The 20,976-nt window shown below is 38.1% G+C and overlaps 1 protein-coding gene across 1 annotated transcript; it reads right to left on the reverse strand.

Annotated features, from left to right (window-relative positions):
* Positions 1-386: 386 nt before the first annotated feature.
* Positions 387-19,485, reverse strand: RNF32 (ring finger protein 32). Its single transcript, XM_061586632.1, has 8 exons — positions 19,444-19,485; positions 18,633-18,903; positions 14,795-14,937; positions 13,385-13,417; positions 11,173-11,297; positions 9,161-9,269; positions 1,812-1,982; positions 387-626 (listed from the first exon to the last, which is right to left on the reverse strand). The coding sequence occupies exons 1-8, from the start codon at positions 19,465-19,467 to the stop codon at positions 387-389; spliced, it is 1,116 nt and encodes a 371-aa protein (XP_061442616.1). The 5' UTR covers positions 19,468-19,485.
* Positions 19,486-20,976: the final 1,491 nt, after the last annotated feature.

The following is a 20,976-nucleotide window of genomic DNA, read 5'->3' on the forward strand; positions in this document are numbered from 1 at the left end:
TGGGTTGCTGGATGTTTAAGAGAGCACAGCTCCTTTAGGGATTAGAATGGAGTTCTGCAATGTGGCTGCCTGTGTTGGAGGAAGTGGGGATGAATGTGCCAGCTCTGCCTGTCACACTGCAGCAGGGAGTTGCTTCTACTTATGGAGGTTTGTGTGTGTGTTAGAACCCGGTTCTAAAGACAGCAATGGAAACTCGGTGGAGCTAGCGTGTGTTTAATACATACTCTTTCTGTAATGGATGTGCAGCTAAGGTGTGCTCAGAGTAGACTCGTTGAAATTAATGGACCTAAGTTAGTCATGTCCATTAATTTCAATGGCGCTACTCTGACTATGGCTAGCGTTGGATCCAACTCACCCCCCATTATCTTTAAAATTATATTAAAGCTTTAGTTAAGAATTTTCTTCTGATAACAGGAGCGGCATAAAGGACATATGGGTCTTTCTCCCAAGGAGAACTCTTCAAATGCTTGAACACAAGAACTATGAAACATGTGGGAACAGGAGAGAAGAACAGTCTGGCGGGAGCATGGTTGGTAGCTGTCTTGGGGAATTCCATCCTGCAGATGTGTGGGGTGGATGAGTGGCATAATGCAAATTGGACAGTCAACTATGTCTTGCCGGAACGCCTGAAACAAAGGAAGTGGCAAGCAAAGAAAATAGTGAAGAGGGTTAATAGCAATCCTTTATACTTATGCATATATAGTCCAAATAGCATTGAATAATATTTATTCAACATCAACAAAAATGAATAAAATGCTTTGTAATGTTTATTTTTGCATCAATCTTTTAAGCTGACAGCATAATTAAAACTAGATCTATACTAGCCTATACCAACTTTTATAACTTGTAGAACTAAAGTCTTGTCATTTCTGGTCAAATCTAAGATGATTCAAAATATTCCATTGATGAAACACGGAGAAAATCGATTTTAAAATGTAGTATTAAAGTTTTCTGATGGTTCATCTCTCTCTAGGACATGGGTGGGGAACCTCTGTCCCACACAATTTGTTTATAGAAGTATTTCTATACTGCCATATCATAAAATATCAAGGTGGTGTACAACAATAAAACATAAAACTCCATTAAAAACAATACAAACAATCATTAAAGTGACTAGCTAATCAATTTGAACAGCCACAAAGGCCTGTTGGCATAAAAAGATTTTCAAGAGACGTCTGAAAGTCAAAAGTGAGAATGCCTGCTGAATCTGCTGGAAGAGCATTCCACAGCATGGGGCTATGCCCAACTTTTAGTGGAGGCCAGTTGGGCCTCAGTAACGGGACAACTAGCAATGATCCCCTGGATGATCTCTGTGATTGAGCTGGGATACAAGGGCTTTAAGGTGCCAACACTGAACAGGATGTAGGGCTAATGCAGCAAATGGGGTAAATGCAATAAGTTGGTAGGACTCTAAGGTTAGGCTATGTTAAAGCTGCAGAAGTTAAAGCTGGCAACCACCAATAGCTGGCCTTGCAGTCTAAACAGAGTACACTGTTAATGCTGTGTGCAAGTGTCAGACAGTAGCAGCAGTTTTGGATGTGGATCAGTCCAACTCTTTGTTTAGCCGCTAAGCTCACAGATAGCAATACTGAACTCACACAGTGTCAGTCAGCATATCCTAACTCGAAGGGTTTGCTGTGAGGACAAAATGGGAGCTGCCCATAATGTACCACTCTATAAACTGATGGAGGAAAGAAAGGATACATATGTGATAAATACAAAAAGGCTGCTACCAGTTAATTACAACAAAGCACAGGAGGTAGTCAATTTTTTATCTAGGTTGAGCTAAGACACATTTCTGTAAAACCAACCTGCATCTGTATCTTTTCCCACTCAACTTCATCTATGATAAGTGGGACCAACTTCTTGTCCAGCTGTTGAAAGACATTTTGACTTTCAGCTACAGCAGAATCAATCTCAGAGAACAGTTCATCTATGCGGGTGTCATATGAATTCAATAATCGTTGGCAGATCTCTGTAAACTAAAAGGTAAGACAGATTTTACTATTGTTAGTGGGCTATAATAAGCTGCAAATACAGATCTGGAGGGCACAAGGCATCCATGCCAAGATTGCCTCCTTTGCAGGGAGTTAAGACATACCCTTATGGCTTAAATAATAAGCCATAGCTAGCCTGGCAAGAATCCTGTTCCCCATCCACATTATCAGCCTTGCTCTGAAGGGAAATTACTTCCTGACTCCAGTTATAGTCATTTGAGAACATAAGCCAAGGCTTTGGACCAACAATGAAAAACTTGTAATAAAATTCTCCATCTCTATATAAAACTTAAGAGACAATATTTCTGTTTCTGGCCACAAGTGATCATCAGCATTTCAATGAAAGGGGGAAATGATACAATCCATTTCCCCAAAGATCTACAGATGCCTGCAGTGTCAGAAATGTCATGCTGTAATTATATTATAAAAATTAAGTAGGCCAATTGGGTAATTAGTTTAATACTCTGATTTGGATCCAAAAGGGTAAAGGGGGTTATAAATGTAATAAACAAATAAATATTATATATGCAAAAGACCCATCCACTCATGCAAGGTACCCCTCCCAGTTCTGCCAATTCCCAATTCTGAAGTCCTGTGCCATGCTGTTCCAGAGGACCCTCAACAGCATATGGGGGCAGGAAAGACCAGTAGCACAAGAACACCCTTCTGCTGTTCTCCTGGGTTTTTAAGATACGACTTTTCAGCATTCACTTTCCTCATTGGTTCTTCTGCAATAATATTTACTGCTTTTTGTAAGTGCTTCAAGGGGCATACTGCTATGGTAGCTTTCCAGCCTCTCCACTTCTCACCTTAGTAGTGCTAAACTGAAAGGAGAAAACGACTTTTTGAAAAGCAGGTCATTGCTGGAGTTGCTTATCAGGATTCGGGCTCTGTGCCTGTTTTCTGCTGAAAAAATGCCCCCCTGTTGCTATTTGCCCTTGAAGGTAGCGTCCTCCATTTTGCATGTCACTAAGATCACAGTCAATTAATGTAATTAATGTTTACAATTAATGTAAGTTTTATTTTTTATTTATTTTCATGTATAAATGGCTTCCCATGAAAACATTCCCAAGTAATTAACAATAAAAACTTATCAATAATAAAAACAATTTGAAATCCAATACAGATACAAACTGGGATAAAAATCTTAGGCTTGTTGAAAAAGGAGAGTATTAAATAGGAGCCGAAAAGATAACAGAGATGATGCTTGTCTGATATGTAACGGGAGGGAGTGCCAAAGGGCAGATGCCACCACACTAAAGGCCAGATTTCTGATTCTTACCTCATATGGAACAGACCTCCTGATGAAATGGTAGCTTCAGGAGGCCTCCTACAGTGTTAAACTGCAATGTACATTGTACTAAAAATCAATTGTGTGGATCCTAATCCCACCCTCCCATGGCCTGGGAAGAGTGTTCCCACCTCCGCCTTATCTCTACACTTCCCAATATGCTCCTGGGGTGTGGTAGGCTCTGCCATCTCCATCTGCAAATTACCTCTTTCCCTTTACATGAATAGAGGAGCAACCTAGGATGCAAGAAGTTATGTGTTTCCTCAAAGGAAAACAGTAGTTAATTAACAAGATGAACATCTCCAGTTTAAAAATGGGATATCTTTATTTCCCAGAAAAGCTCTTTGGAAAATTATTCTATATTTAAATTAATTTTGTATCTACTTTGTGACCTCTCTGTCCTTCACCTTGAACAATATGACGAAGTGGAGGCATTCTAAATATTTTTATCAATATGTAAAGCACCATCAGTCACAAGTTTTAGCCCAAGAACAAGATTAAATAAAGATGCACACAAAAGCATTGAGGTGAACTTTGTCCACCAAAGAGGAACCCTTTTAAAGCAATCCATCTTTATGTCAGCAAATTGCTTACTAATGTGTTGACTTTAAAGTAAAATGAAAAGGCTGGAATTTACAGCATATCAATGAATCAGTTGATAAGCTTTTACTGGTTTAATATCCTCCTAGCCTTGCTGCCTGGAGCCACATCAAGTTAGCAACAGAATGTTTGCCATCTCTATGTGATAAAGGAAGTCAAATGGCTAAACAAACTCCCAGACCATTATGCTGTTTGGTGAGATTTAAATTAAAAACTTTGGGAAGAAGTCACATGGTGAGGAAGAAGGATACTAGAACAAGTTGCACCATATAACAAATAATATACATAGCTTCCTAAACAATAGCCTACATTTTTAGCTAGGTTGAAGATAATGTAATGTATTTGGAAAGATTTAATTACAGCAATAAACGATCTTACTTCAATTAGATGACATATACAAGCACAGTTATAGATAAGGATCAAAGAAATTTACTACCAAACATATTGAATTCTAGGCAACACTTCACTTTGTGTATACATTGGTGTTAAAAATTAGCATAGCCTAGTTACAGTAACCTTTTGGAGTCCCTTTGATGTAATTTAGTAAGATCTTGAATGGAATAATATAAAAAGGTTACTGTGCCACTGTTGGACAAATAAAATACACTCTACTTTGCAATGACATTTCAAACACAGGATCTAATTTCTTTACCAGTAGTAATTGTTGTTTTGTGTTTTCCTGTCAAAGGAAGTGGAAATATATTTTAATAGATTTTACTTAGCCATCTTTTTGTAGTTTGTTAGCTGTGTGGTTCTATTGCCATTTGAGAAGATAAAACGTTCATATTAAGCAGCTTTTTTTGCATTCTAGAAATGCCATTTTTAAATGAAAAAATGGTGATAGTACAATTGTAGGCATGTCTACTCAAACGTAAGGCCCACTGGAACTGACTTTCAGATAGATGTGCAGAAGACTGGCGAACAAGTGCCTTAGGACTCTGATACTAACAGCTCAATCCTATACATATTTTCTCAAGATTAAGCCCCACGGAGCTGAATAGGGCTTTCTCCCAAGTATGTGGGTACTGGATGTGCTTTAAAGCTACTACGACACTGGGTGGAGTCAATCATAACTTTCACTTTATTTATTTATTTTATTTATTATTTAATTTGTATCCTGCCCTTCCTCCCAGCAGGAGACCAGGGCAGCAAACAAAGTGCTAAAAACACTTTAAAACATCATAAAAACAGAACTTAAAATACATTAAAACAAAACAGAGTTAAAAACATTTTAAAATTGTTAAAAAGGGTTAAAAACATTATTGAAAAACATATTAAGCAATTCTAACACAGACGCAGACTGAGATAAGTCTCAACCTAAAAGGCTTGTTGAAAGAGGAAAGTCTTCAAAAGGCGCCGAAAAGATAGCAGAGATGGTGCCTGCCTAATATTCACTTGCTAGTGAAATAATATTTTATGTATCTAATGGAGATCTGTGTGCCTCTTTTATGTCTGAATTTTAAATGTTGATAAAAAGAAACTAATTTTATTCATGTTTTAACTATGAAAACCATGTTGTTCTTTCTACAGGCTATATGCTATGGTTTTTAACTTAGAAGTTGATGAATCAAGTACTTGTAGTTAAGTAATGTGTGCCACATTATTCTTGATTTGTGTAGTTATTTTGGGCTTGCATGAATATAGCTGGCAATGCCAACATCATGGTTCCATGGGGCAGATTAGGTGGTCAGAGACTGGGACATGCTAGTCGGTAGGAGGTTTAGATTATCATATATTTGCTTAATAAGTAGAGATATGAACGAGCCTTGTGCCCTCACATGCAGCCACTTCACTCCTCCATTTGCTTGAGCAAGCAAACATACCAGGAAGTCATCAGTTAAGCATACTTTCCTTTTCCAACAAAATCAGAACACTATGGTTAACTGCTTTAGAAGAAGCCAGAATATGAAGTCAGCTTCAAACTGTGGCTTAGTATTCCAGCTTATTCTAAAACCATTAACTATAGTTTTTTCTGGTTTGGACAGAAAGGGAAAATAAAGTTAACGGATGACTTTCTGATATGTTTGTTTGTTCACACAAAGGGAGAACAGAAGTGGCTGTGTGTGGGGGCACAATGCTTGTTCATAGCTTTAAAACATATAGTAGGAAGTTGACGTTGAAACACCTTAAATAAATTAATATATAAATAGCTCAGCTTACTAAGCAAATTGTCCAAGTGTGACAATTATTACCAATCCTAACTCTAGATAAAGTTTGTACGGGTGCAAGCAGCTATGGCCTGACAATATTGTTATGAGCATGGGGGGTTGGAATGGATGATTTCTATGGGTCACCTTTCCAGCCTTTGATTTGGAATCCTATGCCCTGGGGGCTGGCTCTGCTAGCCAGATGAATCTCCTTTGTTAATCAAATGGAGTGGTCAGGTAAGATGATGGGCCTTTCGGTTACCCTCGCAACTGGTGAAATGGGCCAGGAAGATCCTTTTGTTATTGAAACTCTTCAGGGGAGCATTCCCCATCCCTCCTGGAGCCTAGGAGAGTTTTGTGCTTGTAGTTTTAGTGTGCGTTCTAGAGAATGGCTGGGGCTGCAGGTACACAGAGAGGCTATCCCTCTCCATCATGGCTATAGGATGCCCCTGCACCCAGATGGAAAAGCTGGATATTAGACTGCTGATGCATTGAACCCCTCCATTCTGAAGCTCAGGTTGGAATGTGTGTAAATAAACAAACCATATTTCATAAAGACACCGCAGTCTCCGCTGACCTTCTTCCCAAAGGAAACCAAACCCTGGAGAAGTGCAGGGACCCCCGAAATCTCACTGGAGATTGGGGGAGGCGCACAACAATATCTTTCTATCCTAGGATCAAGCAGAGTGCCTCTGAAGTGTACATCTCCTAAATACTGTATTATATTCCAAGTAAACATTGAGGCTGGATAACTCTGAAAGCAAGTTAGGAAGTTCTGATTCAAAAGTGGAGGGCAGTACATGATTTGCACAAATGGTTTCCCAAAAGGAGGGCAGCATGAAAATGTGCTGCCTTATGCCAACAAGTTATTGGTTATTATCTAACTGCCCATCAAATCTGACAAGCTGGGGGAAAAGGGCATGGTGAGTTGCAGATGCTGCCTCTCCCACCCCCAGCATTCTAGCTCATTTAGCTCCTCTTACCAGTCAGTCTATGAAATAGTAACTGTTCATATATAGAGAATAAAATAAATGGCATAAATGCAATCTTTCTTACACTCAGGAGTGTTGTACTGGGAGGAAGGATGAGGTATAAATTTAATTAATAATAATAATAGTACTAGAATTCTTTTGCTCTGGCCTGAGCAGGACATAATCCCTTCTTCCTTTCCTCTGTCAACTGAATTCTGCTCCAGGCCAAGATAAAATGGAAAGCTGATGCCTTCCCACTGGCAGTATTCAGCACTTATTGCTCAAGGACAGTGTGAATCACACTGAGGGAAGAAAATACTGACCTATATTCTAGTCCTTTACAAGACCATGTATGAAAGCAGGCCTATATACAAAAAAGGCCTTTGGGCCAACTGCACTCCCTCTCTATTTGCAACCTCCTGGAGAAAATTCCAAATGTCAACTGTTTGTAGATCGTTCCCAGCTGCAGAGGAAAAGCTGTGAGGTGGGATAACTGAAAAAGGGGATATCTGAAATGGAGATGCAAACCTATATGGCTGCAGTGAGAGAAGATTGGTGAGCACTACTGCATGGAAAACAGGAAAAGAACTCAGGGATATAACTCTGGGTGGCAGTGCAGAGGGAGAATAAAGAATATGTACTAGGGCGCAGGAAAAAAAGGTTGAGAAAAAAACTGGGTTAAAGAGTAAACAGTTAAAATGTGACGTCTTTTCCCACAGTCAATATGACGCTGCCCTCTTGTTACTTAAAATATAAAAAGTTGTCTGAGTGATTTTAGTATTAAAGAGGAAGGACAAGGATTGGCAGCCAAGGAAGAGTTGATACGGTTGATTAGATATTTTTAAAAATGAAAACAAGAAAATCTGTAGGGGGCAAAGGCAAATTACATTTTAGAGAGTTTGAGAAGTCAGAACACCTATTGCCCTATTTGTTGTTGAAATTAATGTGAAACGTCCTTGCGCAGGAGCTGTGTACACGCTCCACATCATGGCCAGGTACTGCAAACTCTCAAGCTTTGGCTCAGCCCACTCTTCTTTACATTCCGTTTGCTACCTTTCATTCCATCGATAAAGACTGAGGCCTGATTTACATGTTCCTTTTTGATGTGATAAAAGTAAGCTTTTCTTTGATAAATATATTGTTTAAATATGCCCTCACATGGTGAGAGCTGGTATTTACTGTGACACAGCAAAGCATTGAAGGCAATGCTCTTTAACTAGGTGGGAGAGAACATTCAAACAACACATCTTAGATTGTAACTAAAGCAGTGCAATCAACTCAAGGTAATTTTGTTACATCAAAAAAGCAACATGAATCAAGTCTGGAAGGTCATAAAGAGAGACAGCATGATAGGTGAGAGATAATGGTTTCTTATTGTCATAACTATTCTTGCATTTTGTTACAATGTTCCTAAACCCTCTTAATATCTGTAACTTCTTTGCGTCTTTAATACTCAGTCTAGAACTAACACTGCCATTGTTATGCATAGAAGATATGTCCCTAGAAGTAGATAATATGCCAATAATTTAGGGGGCATTGAATCATATCATTAGAAGGGCATTGAATATGGTTTATGTACAGAACATAGCTTTGCCCAGCAATTAATTGGTCCTTGGAATATAGTAGAGAATTCAATGGAACTGCAAAATGTTACATTCCCACAGAACTAAATAAACAATATGTTTTAAATCATATGCAAAACGTGTTTGTTTTGAGCTACTGACAAATGAAAGACACTTTAAATTACTCCACATTGTAATTTAATTGCCGTGCAGTGAATGCCTACAGAGAATGGAGACATTTCTTTTCACCATACTACAGGAAAAAATAAACTAAGATTAAGATTAAATGTGAAGCACTGTGTGACTATTAAACTCTTTCCCCATGTGTTGTACAGAAGAAAAAACAAAAGAACATTTACCTGCAGGTTTGACAAAGCACATGTAGAAGGGAGAGAGGACCTTCAGGTAATAAACCGGAGTCATTGTCTACTTTTTAAATATTAGCAATGTATTTTAGGTTCCTGTTACAGAAATTATACCTTATTTTGAATAATTAATGAATGCTGGTCTTGTTCTATTTTAGAGCATTTTAATTTTTGAGGGTGAGGAAGCTGCAGATCATTATTAAGAATGTTAAAAATGCTACACATACCTTTTCTTCAAAGAATTTTTTTCTTAACTTGGCATCTTTTGGAGGCACTGTTTTTCTCAGATTTTTATACCATTTCCTAACAATATGCCCCCTCCAAAAAGCTTGAATTCTGTGACAAGAAAATATACAGATCTTTCACAAATCCAAACATTCAGAATGAAATCTAGAAATAAGGCTTTGCAAGCTTTTGTGGAGGCTCCCTTCTTGAGATAAGCAAGTAGGATGGAAAACAATTCATTTCTCTCAGAGAAGCTACCTTACAAGAATGGCTCACCATCAAATGGTGGCCTCTTTCTGAGAGAAGGGTGGGATATAAATTCATTTTTTAAAAAAGAGGTGAAACCAAATGTGCCGAGCAAATTTAATGTGGCCACCTTGCATCCAGAATGTATTTGCACCATTTTTTTGTTGTCCACACTTACTGAAACATGGCAGTTTCTCCTACAGCTACAAGAGCTGTATTTAAAATACAGTATTAAAGACCATAGAGGCACGTTACATTCACATGGGTAGGGTTGGCCCTGCAAACACATTTCAGGAGCCGAAGGCCAGATAAAGAGGTGCTTCTTTGGCATTTGTGGAAAGCTGTATCTTGCATTTTGGACCAGTTGAAATTTCTGAGTCATCTTCATGTTGCAGAATTTAGGGAGAAGCTCATTTCTGGTTAGTTGGTGATTTCATGCATTTCTTCATGTAAAAAAATTAGCAGTTGCTATTATGAGGGGCATAGCAAAACAACATCTACTGTTTCTAGGACATTCTTCCCTTCTTCTGTCCTTAATCATTTCACTGGGAGGGCAGGCTGGCCCTCCAGACTCTGTTGGTCTCTCAAGTCTCATCCTCCAGTCAACATGGCCAGGAATGACGGGCTCTGGAGTCTCAGCAACACCTGGAGCGCTGCCGGTGCCCCGTCCACAATTTACAATTTTGCTGATTTATTGTATTATTGTACTATTGTATGTTGTACACCGCCCAGGGAGCCATTGGTTATGGGCGGTTTATAAATGAAACTAAATAAATAATAAATAAATAAATAAGAGATTGCTGTGGGCCTGCAACCAGACACTTCCATTTATATTATTTCACACCCATTATTGCTACTACTATGTCAGAAAGATTTTCTATAGGTAGTAACATTATTGCCTTTCTGGATGTTTAAAATCCTGCCAGAAGGTCATTTGGGTTAGCATACATCAACTGCTGAAAGTAAGATTTCCCATTTCTGTTGCAGGCAGGACAGCCAAAGGAAGGGTCAAGTTGGAATCTTGTTGAGTTTCTCTTTCTTTTAAGTCAAGCAAGGAGTGCATTGGATTGAGCAAGCACATGACATTTACATGACGTAGGAAAAAAAGGGAAAGAACTATGAAGACTGCTGTGCAGAATGTTGCCACATTTGGGGAGAGGATATAAAGGACTATGTGAGTACCTTCATACTGCAGTGCAAGGGAAAACCTGATGTACTTAAAAAAAACTAGTAATTTTAAAAGGCACATTTAAAATGTACATTGAACTGGGTAAGAGTTGTGTTGCCAGTCTTTGTGATGTCACAGGCACCAGACAGTTGAGCATCCTTGGCATTTCTATATCTATAGTCCACACAGCACTTGCCAATATTTACTATGGGGAGAATTGCAAATTCTATCAGTTTAGTAGTTTCAAAACTGGGGAACAACTATTTTCCCCATCCTGATGGTGGTGCTTGCATGCACATGGTCTGGAATGAGCCTGGAAAACCATTACATGTTTCTGAGCAAAATCAACATTGACTCAATATCCTGCTCAAAATGAAAATGTGCATATATGTTTTGCATCACTACTTAAATACAAGACGATTAGATGGCATGGTACAAAATTAAACGTTAACCATTAAAAATGTAAATACTTTTTTTAAAGTATTCTCTAGCTCTGGAGTAACATGGCTTCCATCACTGTGTTGTATTTTCTGTGTATGCAGACTTTTCAATAAACGTTTCTCAATGAAAACAGTTTTGTCATTTGCCAGTCATCCTTACCTTATGGCACACTTTATTTTAAATAGGCGTGCTCCATCATGAATGACTCGGGTCTGATACTGGATCTTTCTACACATTGGACAGGTCTTTTTACCTGCAAATCTTTCAAAAGCTCTCAGGCATGCCTAGAAAAATAACGTTGTTTTACCTTTAAATCTACTTGAAATGTGGTCTCTTCCCCACCCCAACTTTATAGAGTTTGTGGGTACACTAACTATAATGCTTGCAGCGGAACTAGGGGAAGGGAATGTACATAATGCTAAAATTTTGGAAATATATTTTTCCAAAGTAATGGAGTAATATAATCTCATAACACAAATAAAAACTGTGACAACCTTAAATCATCTGTAATTAACATGAAACTAAAAAACCTGCACACTGCTAGGCCTGATCACTGACTCTTTAGTCTCCTTTAGTCTCCATTGTCTTTAAAATGGTAGTTATCTTTTGCATCCCAGGGTGGGCCTTGACAGCATCCTGGTGCCCCCAGAGAAACACCTTTCTGGTGAGTAAAACGGTTCCTTCTCTAGTAGGCACCAGGACACCCCCAAGTGGGATGTTCCAGAGCTGACCTATTATATAGGTGGGCACATAACCCTTTAATGTTTTTTTAGCACCTGCTGCATAAGTCGCCTATCAAAGACTGCTTCTGCAGATGCGTAAATGTCTATCTTGTAGTGTTTTGTGAAAGTATTTGGGCTAGCCCAAGTGGCTGCCTGACAAATCTCTTGTATAGGTGTGTTTGTTGCATATACTGCAGTAGCAGCTGCTGTCCTCATTGAATATGCCACAATACCTGATGGCAATGGCATGTGCAGTGAACTGTATGCTAAGGCAATATACCCCTTAATCCATCTTGTGTGGGTTCCAGCCTCCACATTCAGTAATTAGAAATCTTTCCTGCCTCAAGTACTAGCAAAGGAAAACAGTACCCACTTGGGGGTGTCCTGGTGCCCCCTGGAGAAGCAGTATTGGCTCTTTAAGAGGAATATCAGAATAAAACTGCTGTAACAAAATAACTATGAGCAATTAGGGTAAATAAACAGCTACACACAGTTATATCTTGCAAATTGTTTATTCTGCTATATTTTATTAATAAATGGAATGTAACAGCGTACCTGTTCACATATGCTCAATGTCCATTGACATTTATTTTTTAAAGTATTTATATATTGCCCTCTTGCAAAAAGAGGTGTACAGCAACATAAAAACATTTAGGGTGGTATTCAATGCTAGTCCTACTTAGAGTAGACTAATTTAGGTTGATTATTTTAATGGGTCTCCTCTGTGTAGGACAACCCATAAAAACAATACAAAATTATCATTAAAATGACTAGCTACTCAAAAACATTAAGCTCTACTCATGGCCGGAGTTCGATTCCAACAGAAGGAGGAAGTCGAATCTCCGGTAAAAGGGGTCGAGGTCCACTCAGCCTTCCATCCATCCGTGGTCGGTAAAATGAGTACCCAGCATATGCTGGGGGGTAAAGAAAGGCCGGGGAAGGAACTGGCAATCCCACCCCATATATCCGGTCTGCCTAGTAAACGTTGCAAGACGTCACCCTAAGAGTCGGAAATGACTCGCACTACAAGTGCGGGGACACCTTTACCTTTTCTTTAGAACTTTAGAGTACATAACTACATGCAGTCCTGGTACATATGAGTGATAACATTTCACAACAAGATAAGTGACACTTGCTTTATTTGCATGTAAAACCATGGCTTAGCATGAACTCCTGGAGAAGAAATCATGACTACTTTGTTCCTTTTCCAGTACTGCTGCTGTGAGCTATCATTTGACTTAGTATGTCTCAAAATGGGCTCATCTTGCTCCAGACATACCATAAGCTGTAACCCAAGATCAAATCTTGTGGTTTGTCTTGAGGAGATAAATCATGAGCATGGGTTCAGACAACTTGCTAAGCTAAATCATGGTTCAGCTCGCAGCAGGAGCAGAGGAGGAACAAAGTAACTGTGATTTTTTTCCCAGGAGGCTATGCATTTGTGCTAAGCCATGATTTGGCATAGTGTTACATGTGAATTGAGTGACTGTCTCAAAACAGTGTATGCTGAAATTACTTTCAACTTGTGAAACTTAGAACAAAAGATTTATTTCAACACTTTAAATTCACGTTAGTACTAGTTCTAGAGTGTACAAGTTAAGATTGATTTGATGCACATTTTGCTTTTAATAACGGTAGAGTTTACTCACTTTGTGAAACACATGAGAACATGAGAGCAGTACCTGTTCAGAGGTAATAAAAGCATCTTGTGAAACTTAAATGTTCAGAAAATATATGCTACTCCTGCTATTAACCAGTAAAAATTTCCAGTTGGCAAGATAAATAGCTTTCATTGCAAAACCAGAGTTCAATTACAATTTTGAAATTCTTCATCTAGCAAAAATTGCATCAACATTTTGGACAATTTGGCTAGAATAACAACCTGCAATTTCAGATCAAGAAAGGTTACAGTAACTACTTTGAAACGCCACTCAGCATGGGTAAATAACTGCGTGTCCTCTATATCTGACTTTATCATTTTAGATGGGCCTTGTAATTTTTTTCAAACAGTTCAAATGTATATCTCGCTACATCTTGATTTGGTTGGGCACAGTAATATGCTATTGTTCTGTCACAGCAGAAGTGTGATGCAGCCTGTTTGGTCAGCAGTATGACACAGGGATGTATGACACAGTACAGAGGACTGAAAGAACATTAATCATTTTAAATGGATAATAATTAATGATAAAACACCGGATGCTGGAGAGTTTTCCTTGTTTTAAAATAATATTTCAACATGTAGCTTTCTGATATTAGCTTTCCTTTTTTAAAGTGTGATTGCAAGCAATTTTATTTAATTGAAATTATATCTTAGTACACAATCCAGATTCCTAAAAATTATAATGATCTTTGCTCAGGAATTGCCAATGATGATAATTATTAACTTCAACATCATCATTTGTAGTAGGAAGTAATGTAGAACAAGTGAAACAGACATGAATCACTTAAAATCCAACAGCTAAAAGGAAAACTAGTAGTATACTGCCTTTATTTCTCCTTCCTGAGTTTAAAAACCTAAAAAAAAACCCTACCTACACCTGGAAAATCCAAACTTGCAGGCAATGCTCTCCCCTCTTTGTAAGCTGAATATGGAATAAATCTATGTTTAAATACATTCTCTTCCCAGCTTTGTAGCTTGATCCTATGGATCTTTCCACCAGCAAATTAGTGTCCAGCAGAATGCCATAAGATGGAGCAACATCATGACCTGCAATGTGATGGTGTTGCATCGGATATCAAATAGGGGAGGCAGTACAGATCGATCCTGTTGTGTCAGAGGCCACCAACACTTGATACAGTGATGGGGTTGGGCCATGTTGCTGTGGAGCATGAGATTAAGTGGAATCAGGGTCTCTTGGATGTTAGGAAAAAGAGAAGGTAGACCAAAAAAATCAAGAGGCAGAGACAGGCCTCAAGCTGGTGAATGAGAGCAGCAATTTATTCTTTGAAGATTGTCCCTGATTCTTCATCATAGTCTTCCTCAGGGACTGTGATTTCAATCAATATATCATCATAGTTACAGGATATTTCCAGTAACACAATTAAGATGAACAAAATACCTGTGGCTGAAGTGCAAATTCTTCTCTGCATATGGCACAAGGTTGAACAGAATCTCCTTGTTTTACAGATCGTTGCTTCACATGCTCCCATTCCTCCATGGTTAATGGCATGGCAGGAGGCTCCACCAACCCAAGTTTCTGAGCTGCAGGCAAACCCCAAAACAGGTCAATGAAACTGACACACATTCAAGTTTTTTCTTCATGGAAGCTTTCCTTCTATGTATATTTTAAAAGTTTCATTTAAACATAAATCCATATACCTATGCTAGCAAATGTTTGAATATAATGGGTCTCATGACAGTTACAGAATATTACAGTGGGCAATCTGTGCTTACTTGTTCCTTTTTAAGATTGAATTCTGTTGGACAGAATTCTTCCAGGCAGCATACAGGCTGGCTTGGGTCACACCAAGAATCGCCCCAAATTAATGCTTTGTGCATGCTTATGTGTATGCACATGCTGACATATAAACTACTAGAATTCAACTTATTACTGTTCTGAAAGTTAAAAACTACCTTTAAATGAAACATTGTCTTGTTTTATTTACCCTTTAAGCCTAACTTATGCAGATTGGCAGATGTGCCACCTGGAAGAGGAATGCAACAGGTATGCTGTATTTTTCTCAAGCAAGCAATACCTCTGACAACTCTTCACTGAAGTTACTTGCTGAAAGATGTGCAGTGCTGAGTGGCAATGAACAAAATCCTGAATCAAAATTAGTTGGATGATCAGAACATCTTATTCTGTAGTCTTCAAATCCTATCCTATTATATATATTTGTATTTACCTGCAGCACCATGGAAACCATTATGATGTATGGAGAGTGCAACAAATAATTAAATATATGCAAGCCAGTCAATTGTTTGTAATTTTCTCATAACCTGATGCCCTATTTGTCTGACAGCCTTGAGAAGAGAGGGCTGAGGGGAGATATGATAGCATTCCTCAAGTACTTGAAAGGTTGTCACACAAAGGGCGGCCAGGATCTCTTCTCAGTCATCCCAGAGGGCAGGAGACAGAATAATGGGCTCAAGTGATGGGAAGCCAGATTTTGACTGAACTTCTGGAAAATCTTCTCATTTGTTAGAGCATTATGACAATGGAACTAATTACCTAGGGAGGTGTGGGCTCTCCAACACTGGAGGCATTCAAGAGGCAGCTGGACAGTCACCTGGCGAATATGCTTTAAGTTGGATTCCTGCATTGAGCAGGGGGTTGGACTCAATGGTCTTATAGGCCCCTTCCAACTCTATGATTCTAAGATGAGATTCTGACTGTGAAGAATTCACTCTTTCTAGTAACTTGATCATCAAGCCAATTTGACAAAGTGTTCTTTGAAGGGGTTATTATTCCTCTTTTTGTTTGTGAAAGATCTAGCAGGTTTTAATGTTTCCGAGATAACTTTTATCATATATTTATCAACTGACTTTCCTCTTCTACTGTACAATACTAACAGCAATTCCAGTTTGTGCCTATATAGTATGACTGCACCAAGAATTAGTGCTGATGACCAATCTGGATCCTTCCCAACTCTTGTGGTTGCATTTGCTATGCAGTTTAAAGATGGGATGCAAGTGCTTTTAATACACAAACACACAAATGTAAACCACTTCTAATAGTTTTTTTTTAATGCAGTTGGTATATTAACAGAATATCACAACAGAAGAATTCAAGCTGCTGGTGAACTGTATGCATGAGTATAAATGTGTTTATATGAGATGGGCTTAACATGAAAGAGATCCAGGATGTAGGATGAAGCACAGGAACGAAGATCTGAACCAATTATGAAGTAGTATTATCCACGGAAGCATTGAACTATCTCCACATCTTAATGAGCATCCAGTTAACTAATTTTACATTCCGGAATTAACTTTCTTATTGGGAATCAGCAAAGGGTCTTGGGTTTTGCCACAAACTCTCAATGTAAGGATAACATTTTAATGTAATCAACACAAACTGAAGCCAATCATTGTGCGAGGCTCAGGCTGTGGGCACACTAGTCACTACAAAAGCCGTGAGAATGGTTTTTCTGGTTGCGTTTTGAAGCCACCTTGTCCTGACCTAGGCACAGATTGTTCTGACTTCACATTTTTCAGGACTGCCCACAGCAAAGTGTTGGGCCAATCACTGTCTCTGCCTGAGCCTACAGCAAAGGGGTTTCATTGGTCACACCTGGAGGGGAAATGGGTTGATCTACCAATCAGTTGCAAAATCTATCTGAAGCTGAATTAAACACACACACACACACACATGCTGATCTGACCAGGTTGTAGAGTAAAAAGGGGCAGAATTTGACTAGTGTCGTGTGCCCCGTTTTCAGAAAACAGGTGGAGACGTACTAGAACTGGCACAACAGTGTTTCTACCCTCAATCTCTGCTCGAGCCAACTGGTGCATTCCAATATATACTCTTCAAAATTATTGATGCTGTTTGCCACACTTGTGTAGCTGGGCCTTTGTCGTACTGACTCTTCAGCTTTCTAGGTTTCGCTGAAGAGCCAGTCAACAATGCCTGTCAAATGCTTCAATGTAGAGATGTGTGATTCTGTAGACCCTAAACTGATGTTTCTTTGGATCTCACTATTGCCTCACAGCCCATCTATAATACATGGATAAACAGACCTCTCCTAAACATACCTTAAGTGTCTTAGTGCTTGCAAGATTGGGGCTTTAAACTGCATAATCTTGAAATGTCAGGACCACAGGTTTTAAGAACAAAGACTTTAGAAAGGGGAGAGGGGTTGAAAGGGAAAGAGAAAAAAGTTTGCTAGCTAAATGTATTTCTACTATTGGGTTAATAAGAGTGAGGTAGAAACTTGCAGAGAGTGTCAAAAAAAGTGCAGAAGTTTTAGCTGGGCAAGCCTTCCTGATTGTCAAGATAACATGTTATCTCATGGCGCTATTATGTATTGCCTCTGCAACTCCTGTTTCCTGAGGCTGGATTGTAAGCTTCTGCATCCATGTGTTTTTATTATGAGGCACATCTGCTTCTTGAATTGAAGTAGGTGTTTAACTACAGGCATTATTCCTGGGTTTGTCCTCAAATCATAATGAAAACATAACTTGTAAAGTTTGAGCAAGGGGTAGGTAAAGGTTAAGTTAAAAATGAATGCCCAGACTAGTAACTGTCTTTTGTAAAAGCAATAGTTGCCCAAGTGCTTATCCCACTTGCAGTAAGAATACAACTCTAGATGGTGCTAATGCAGTTCAACTGCACTATATTTTCAGTCAACTGATATAAAGAATATTCTTCCAGAATGGCAAAATTATTTATTCTGGATGGATTGTCTTTTGCTATCCTTTATTACAGTGGAAATCAATTTACATATATGAGCGAGGTAGAAACAAACCATTATTCTAAAGGCAATGCCCTTTAACCTAAAGGGCTATTGGATTTTCATATTTTAAAGGTCCAATTCACACAATACTTTTATGCACATGCATGCAAATCCAAGTCTTCCTGACAGACCTTTTTATGTAAGCAATCCTAATGAGTGAACACGATGATCAAGATACAGTCAGAAAATTCTGTAATCATAGAATTTCCTAACCACTGCAATTAATTACATTTCTACTGAAGATTACCTCCCTACAAAAAAATGTTTTTTTGGCTTTAAGTCTTAACTGCTGTCTTTGTGCCCAGCTTATAAGCTTCCAAGAAACACTGAACTGGTCACTGCTGGAAACAGATGCTGATAAAGACTACATATGTCTACTTGTAAAAACAAGTAGGGTTCTTCTTATGTTCTTCTGTTGTGTTGCAAAATAGCAAAGAACATTTGCTTACTATAATCTAATTAGTGTTTTTTAAAATAACACATTATAGCATGATGATTTACCTAAAGTGAGAGGCTGAGGATAAGGATCAAGAACATATTCCTTCTCTGGATCTTCATTTTTTTGTTGGTGTTTGCTTGTTTTCCTTAGTCCAGTATCTACCACTGCTTTGATTGTCTCTTTGTTCACAGGTTTGTATAAATTCTTTTTACTCCGTGCATTTGACTTAAAAGTATCTGCTAATGAAAGATTCTGCAGCTGAAGATTATGTAAAATGTGATCCTGTAATGCCACAGCGGTAAGTGCTATAGAATCTCGTTTGGAGGAACTCCCCTAAATAAAGTTTCATAATTATTATAAATGACTTCTGTATGTGCACGTTATGTACAGCACATTAAACAACAAAAGAAATTCAGCCCCTTAGCCAATGATTTTTTTAGCTTGACAGAGGCTTTATAACCATACAACTCCCATGCTTGAAGTCTTACTAATATACAATTACCATAATATGAAACATAAGATTGATGTTTGACACATCCTAACTTTTACTTATATAAAGGCAAAAGAAATCTTTGATTTATCATTTATATTAAATAAAATAGCAGCAATTTTTAAACTTTTAATTACTGAACCCATAATTATTATGTGCAATAAACTCATTATGCACTATAAAAGTTTGACATGCCTAAACATATTTTGTTTCGGTGTTATTAAAAACAAAACCTAAGGCTACTCTTGCCTTCCAAACCAACTGCACATTAAAAAAAAATCATGTCAGTAGATAATATTCTATGTACATTAAATGGGCCTATTTATGACTTGTTTTAAAAGCTACAACTTTTAGCATGTTTTACAACTGTATGATCCATGCACCTTGCAATATTTCTTTTGCATCATGGAACTGGAGGCAGTGATGATTTTGTTACCTTCAGTACAGAATGAGCTCCACTGATCTGAACTATTGATAGCATAGACCATCAAATTCTTCTTATCCTAAAACAACAAATACAAATGCTAGAAGAGCCATTGACATGACAACCCAAAATGTAATGTGTATGTAACACATTGGCACATGTTGATGTTGCTCAAGTGTGTAAGCCAAGTGGGGCAGATCAGCCTATTATGCCATGCGTCAGTTCCAGCGTCACAGCTGACTGCCATAGAGCACACATACATATTTCTGCTAACGTAGGTGTTAACATGTGGTGGCCAAAAAGCCTTCAGGAGGATATCTGTATATCTCACAAGGACTTAATTTTGTAATTTATTTAACAAAATGTATATACTGCTTCATTGCAGAAAACCTCTAAGAAGTTGACAAAAAAAATACTTAAAACATTTATACCACTATCATTAGCATTTCTAAGTGGTGTACATAAAAACAAGCCATCATAAAACCAACACTACCATAACTACCTTAAGTGATCTCTTATAAAATACATTTCTCCATTCTTCAGGTGTTCTAACAGTTTCCATGTCACATGTTTTACATTCTTTCTCTTTGTTGCTTGGGCATCCTAGATTGTTTATAAAAACAAATGGTGCACTAGCAAAACATGAAGCAAAACACTTTCTTCTACAATGTGTCGAGTAGCATACATTTTCTATTACACAGAATAGGTTCTATGGACATAAGATTTCCTCTTGACTTATCTTTTCCCATAATATTTCAAGCATGACTAATGAAACCAGCGACAACCCCTTTATTCTACCACAATCTAAATTTTTTTTTTCTCAGTCATCTTCCATCTCTAATTGTCTCCCAGTACCATCTCTACATTCAGATATGGTATCCTCTTATTAATTAGTAACTTTGGCCCTCCCCAGTTGCTAATCTCTTTGCTGTGACCAAAAATTCCCCCATTTTTGCAAATTATTTGTAGAAATGCACCACCCAGCTATATCAGGATATAATTTTAAGCATACTTCCTTGAAGTAATTATTGCTTTAAATCAATGGGACTGGCTTTGAAGCATGGACAGGACTGGGCCATAACATTTAATTTGACAAACTCCATGAAAAGTTAATTGCAGCTATCAATGGCTTTGGGAGCTAGTTGCAGCAAAGTTAAGTATCATTCATTTTAGAAGAACTTCAGACCAGGCTTTTAGTTTAGTTATCAATGGACTGTGCTCATTGTGGTTCTTCCTCTACTGCACCTGACTCCCCATAACATAAAGTACTGTGCTTTATTTCTGAGTCCTCCTTTGATCAACCTCTCCAATTCTCCCTATTTACGACCCTTAATTTTACGAACACATACGATGCAGTAACAAGAATGCATGTTTGTCCTGATTTTTTTTCAAAGCTCAAGTAAAACATGGTTCATAATTTATTCATTTAATTGACAATAGCAAATTACTACTTTGTCACACCTGCCCTGCCTTCAAGTCGATTCCGACTTAT

This window comes from Rhineura floridana, chromosome 10, assembly GCF_030035675.1.
Source record: "Rhineura floridana isolate rRhiFlo1 chromosome 10, rRhiFlo1.hap2, whole genome shotgun sequence".
NCBI classification, from domain to species: Eukaryota; Metazoa; Chordata; class Lepidosauria; order Squamata; family Rhineuridae; genus Rhineura; species Rhineura floridana.

Coding starts and splice junctions, on each gene's coding strand:
- RNF32 (XM_061586632.1), bottom strand. CDS start 19,467: ATGATGCAAAAGAAATATTGCAAG. Junction 14,938..18,632: donor TCCTCAGCCTCTCACTTTAG/GTAAATCATCAT, acceptor GTTTGCCTGCAG/CTCAGAAACTTGGGTTGGTG. Junction 1,983..9,160: donor AAAAATTCTTTGAAGAAAAG/GTATGTGTAGCA, acceptor CTTACCTTTTAG/TTTACAGAGATCTGCCAACG.